At 45.3% G+C, this 5,000-nt stretch overlaps 1 protein-coding gene across 1 annotated transcript in view; it reads left to right on the top strand.

Annotated features, from left to right (window-relative positions):
* adamts16 (ADAM metallopeptidase with thrombospondin type 1 motif, 16) overlaps positions 1 to 5,000 on the top strand; it is a gene marked incomplete at both ends in the record, with an annotated part of 46,432 nt that overhangs the window by 10,638 nt on the left and 30,794 nt on the right. The window contains 4 exons of the mRNA XM_080857383.1: positions 1,162 to 1,245; positions 1,699 to 1,858; positions 2,893 to 2,998; positions 3,211 to 3,348. Coding sequence (XP_080713509.1) covers positions 1,162 to 1,245; positions 1,699 to 1,858; positions 2,893 to 2,998; positions 3,211 to 3,348 — 488 coding nt within the window. The remainder of the gene's footprint in view (positions 1 to 1,161; positions 1,246 to 1,698; positions 1,859 to 2,892; positions 2,999 to 3,210; positions 3,349 to 5,000) is intronic.

Below are 5,000 nucleotides of genomic sequence, written 5' to 3'. Positions count from 1 at the left end.
AACAGTCTTACCCCCACTGGCAGCACGGCTTAATGCCACATGTCTTAAGTGATAGGGCATGCTTTGGTGGGTTCTCCATTTGTTCTTATGTTCCATGGGGTGAGATCATGCCCTGAGCTTTCAGTGGATGAAGGTTTCAGTAGTAGTGTCACAGTGTCGCTGGGCTACCTAATCACCAGTTAATCCCAAGTCATATCAGCCTTGTTCTTCGCTAAACCCACTCTGAGTTACACGATGCTGTGGTGTACAGCAGGTATACCCCTATGTCGGATGTGGGCCGCATGGCAGCTGAGCTCTCACCCAGCCCAAACTCAATCAACAGTAGTTTGACTCATGGAGGTGAAAGATATTAGCCTGGATACCAGCCTGAACTCCGCCCACAAAATATGAGTATGACATCGTCAGGCTAGAAAGATATATGCTGTTCTTGGAGAATCCTTGATGAAAACCGCCAGAGTTGTCTCCTTGGTTCAGCTTGTTCGGAGTAAGTGACTCAGGGAGGTGGCTTAGCGAAAGATCAGTTTATTCTGACGCGTCACCCAGTAATCTCGGATGGGACAGTCAGGGTCACGAGAAAACCTTCAACGTTTTTACAGAAATGTGCAATTCTTATAGGGTAGAATTAACATATTAAACAATGGAAAGCACAAGGAAGGTGGGTGGGTGTGTCTGGGGGTCAGGGTAGGAGGTGGGAGCCTAAAGGGATGTTAATGCTATGCAAGAGGGGTTCTAGCACGACCAAGGACTATCTAAATGCTAAATATGCCTGGCTCTCACCATCTTGTAGACAAAAACCAACAATCAATTATTACGGCCCTGGCTCCAAACATACACAAAGGCATCAAGTCTGATGGCTCTGGCCCCAGACCCCTGGTGTTATTCAAAACTGAAAGTGAATTAGTGAAATCCACTCATATCTAACTGAGGGCAGGGGAAGGACATTTCTGTTCAGAACAGTTCAGGTAGACAATCTTGAAGGCTTTAGCAGAGTGGACAAGATCAGAAAACAGATGAAAGATGAAATGTTTGAACAGACCACTTCACATCACATGCAGTATATCCATACAAATGGATTCATTAATATGCACCACAAAAGAAATGGCCGAAATGTCTGCTCACTGTTTGGCTAATGAATAATGAGTAGCATCTCTCACTTCACAGGTGTCCACTCTGTTCAAGGATGGTACCATTGGTGGGGACATCAACATTGTCATTGTGGGCCTCATTCTGCTTGAGGAGGAGCAGGTAAGAATGTGTTTTCTATTTGCCATTACCCACATCAAATCTAGAGAAAGGGTTTGACCAGTAAGATGGAGGAGAGATTTGCTAAGAGATCTTCATCTCTCATTCCTGAATCTGTCTTAACATGTGATGGAAATCCCATTCACCCTGAGGTCATAAGGGCAGGTAACCCTTCAGACAAGTTGATAACATTTAACACACCATGAACTCACACCATGAACACAGGATCTTGACATCATAAGTTCATCATGTGATTTGTAATGTTAGCAGGCCATCACTCCAACGGAGCATCAAAAAAAGAACCATTTTGCGTCTCTTTCTCTCTGTTCTCTATCTCTCTTTCTCTCAATGTCTCTGTCCCTTTTTCCCTCCTTCACTCTCTTGCCTCCTTCTTTCTCCCTTCTTCCCTCACAATCCATCATTCTCTCTTCCACTCTTCCTCTCTTCTTCCCTCAGGATGGTCTGTCCATAAGTCACCATGCTGACCACACTCTGAATAGTTTCTGCCAGTGGCAGGCTGGTTTGTCCGGTCGGGAAGGGCAGCGCCATGACCATGCCATCCTGCTCACAGGCCTGGACATCTGCTCCTGGAAGAACGAGCCCTGCGACACTTTGGGTACGGTATCTAAAACGGGTACAGCCTGGGCAATAGCCTTACGTAAACCGACACTTTTGGGATCAGTGCTAACCTTGACAGCCTTGGCTTACTACCTTAGGGATAGCTTGCTAATACGGGTGTTCATTCATTCACTAAAGAAAGACATATCTTGACTTTTAGTGTAGTAGGGACTGCTAAGTACCCTTAGTTCCCTGTACCACTGCTTTCTAGCTTTGGTTTTTCATCCAGATAGTCGGTAAGGCAAAATCCAGCGGAGCTGGGCAGTTTCATGTATACCCAAGTACTCAGTTCAAGCCAGGAAGAGCTACCCATCACCCCAAACTAGAGGGGTGCCTTGACTTGGGAAGCCATAGAGGTGCCATGCTCGGTTCCCTTCATCAAACCCAACTAAATATCACACAGACCCATACACTTGAGTTCTCTCTCACACTTAAGTGTATTTTACTGCCGATGACTTCATTCCGAGAATACCAGTCATGGAACTATGCACCATTAAACTTTCGCCCCAAAGAGACTGAATGGTTTTCTCTAAGGGGAGGTTGGTTTGGCTGCGGCCCAGATTGAGGGCTTGTCTCTGTGTCTTTTGTGTTCCTCCTGAGAACCGGGTCTTTGACTTGGAAACCTCCCATTACGGTCCAGTTTCCCATAGTTGTGTCTGCAAAGTTTAGGGACAGGGGGCTGTTGACTATGAGCCTGATGTTCTCCGTCTGTAGGCTACGTTTTAGTTTGAGAGCTGGGCTCGCTGAGTTTTGTCTTATAAAGTGTTAATAATTAGCATTGCTATAAGTTTGTTTGGATATCATAAACTATGAATTTAAACTTTGGAAATCCAGATTGTGTGCAGGTCTGCTGTTTTTATGAGAAAACATCACGTATTCAAGCATCAGAGTAATTGAGTAAATCAGCTCACTGAGGATATGATATGATATTGTCTAGCATTTGACTCCATTTAGAATAACAATCACATTACATAATCCTACCATGGTCAATAAGTTGTGTTATGTGTTCTATGTTCTATGTTCTATGTTCAGGTTTTGCTCCTATCAGTGGCATGTGCAGTAAGTACCGCAGCTGCACCGTCAATGAGGACACAGGGCTGGGCCTGGCTTTCACCATCGCACATGAGTCTGGCCACAAGTAAGTTACCTTCAGACCCTTCAGCGCTTGATGATGCCTACATTGTGTTACAAGGCATGTTGTACAATTATAGCTACTGTGCAGATGTACATAAAATTGAACTACATGAAACTGGATGGACACTACTTGATTGAATCCCAGGCATGACCTCAAGTTGGAAGGTATGACCTATGTGTGTGTAGATATAAATTTGTGTGTGTGTGTGTTCGCAGCTTTGGGATGGTGCATGATGGAGAGGGTAATGTCTGTAAGAAGTCTGTGGGCAACATCATGTCTCCTACACTGGCTGGCCACAATGGTGTGTTCTCCTGGTCTTCCTGTAGCCGCCAGTACCTCAGCCGGTTCCTCAGGTGAGTTCCAAAGAGGAGTCTCTCCTCTCTCCTCAAAACCACACTACTTGTCTGAACCACACAACTCCAGCTAAGAGGCTAAGAGATCTAGATGTCTGAGGTATTGGGTCAAAAACTGAGAAAAGTTTCATCAACAGCAGTGAAGATCAATGTTCATGGTGCTATGGAAAGCAACAACATGTATAGGTTTTTTGCTGCAAAAGGGTATTCAACATGTAGTTTCCCTGTCTCATTCGAAGGCTAGCTTTTTTCAGTGTCAGCTATGTTGGTGGTGGTGTGCGAAACTCTTTGACTCTTATCAAGATAGCTTGATCAAATCTGTGTACCAAATCATTAATTGGACAACATGATATTATTCTCTGTTTCCTTTCCCCATTACGTTTGTATAGTCTCTGCACTCACAGTATGTGTGTGCCTCTAGTTCCTGAGACCCAGCATGCCATGTGGGACTCTCTGCCCATGCAGCATTAGGACTTCATCACTTAGAGGCAAACTTCTTGATTAATTGTCTCTCCTGGGCAGGAAGCCAACACTGTCACTAGGACAAGACGTTCTAATCTCTGATGTGGGTTTGTCACTATATTGGGCAGAACATGGGCACGCAGTTTCCATGGAGACAGTGTATATTAATGCATGCCTGTCTGTGTGCTCCTCTGCGACCGGCTTCGCATATAGACACACTCAGAGAGCCATACCAACATCTTTTATTGAGTGAATATCAACAGTAATGCAATGATGGGTTGACAGATGCCTGGCATTCCAGTGTAATAATGCATCCTCTATTAGGTTGTCTTCTTGTGTGGTATGAGAGTAGGTCTTTGGTAGATTGCACGCACACACATCTAAGAATGAACAGTAGAGATCCAGTTTCTTCATTTTGAGCGTCAGAGTAGCAGAGCCATCGTGCCACCACTGTATCCTGCTGCTCAGCTCAGCTCAGTCCTGCTGTCACATCTCAGGCTTGATCTCATTAGCTGTTCCTTCACACCCCGGACAGAAACACAACTATGCTCAGAGAAGAGCTAAAACTGCCACATTCCCTTTACCCAGTGCCCCTGTCTTCGGCCCCCGCCTCCCCAATCCCAGCATGCACTGCCACTGCCACTGCCAGGGGTCTAGACAGGAGCTCGTGTTCATAGGCAGGCTGGTGTAGGCCCTGAGGTTAAGTATAGCCCAGACAGTCAAAGACAGGGCACGGGTGGTCCAGCTGGGCCTACGGAGGAATCTAGTGTTACAGACAAACTGGTGTTAGGGCACTGTGTGTGTGTCCATGTGTGTGTGTGTGTGTCCATGTGTGTTTGTGTGTGTGTGTGTGTGTGTGTGTGTGTGTGTGTGTGTGTGTGTCCATGTGTGTGTGTGTTTGTGTGTGTTTGTGTGTGTTTGTGTGTGTGTGTGTGTGTCTGTGTGTGTGTCCATGTGTGTTTGTATGTGTGTGTGTGTGCATGTATGTATACGTGTAGGTGTATATGTGTGAGTGGTAGAGCTTTATTAGTGAAAGGTGTTTATAAGTTTATGTGTGTGTGTATGTGAACTGAATTCAATGATACATTTCAGTTTTGCTGCAGAATGGCATATGTATGTATATGAAAAATATATGAGGATGTGTGTGGTTGTGCATTTGTGTGTGTGTGTGTGTGTGTGTGTGTGTGTGT

Source organism: Sprattus sprattus (genome assembly GCF_963457725.1).
Source record: "Sprattus sprattus genome assembly, chromosome: 19".
In the NCBI taxonomy this organism is placed as follows: Eukaryota; Metazoa; Chordata; class Actinopteri; order Clupeiformes; family Clupeidae; genus Sprattus; species Sprattus sprattus.
The sequence above is the reverse complement of the archived record's forward strand: the minus strand, read 5'-3'. Positions and strand labels throughout refer to the sequence as shown.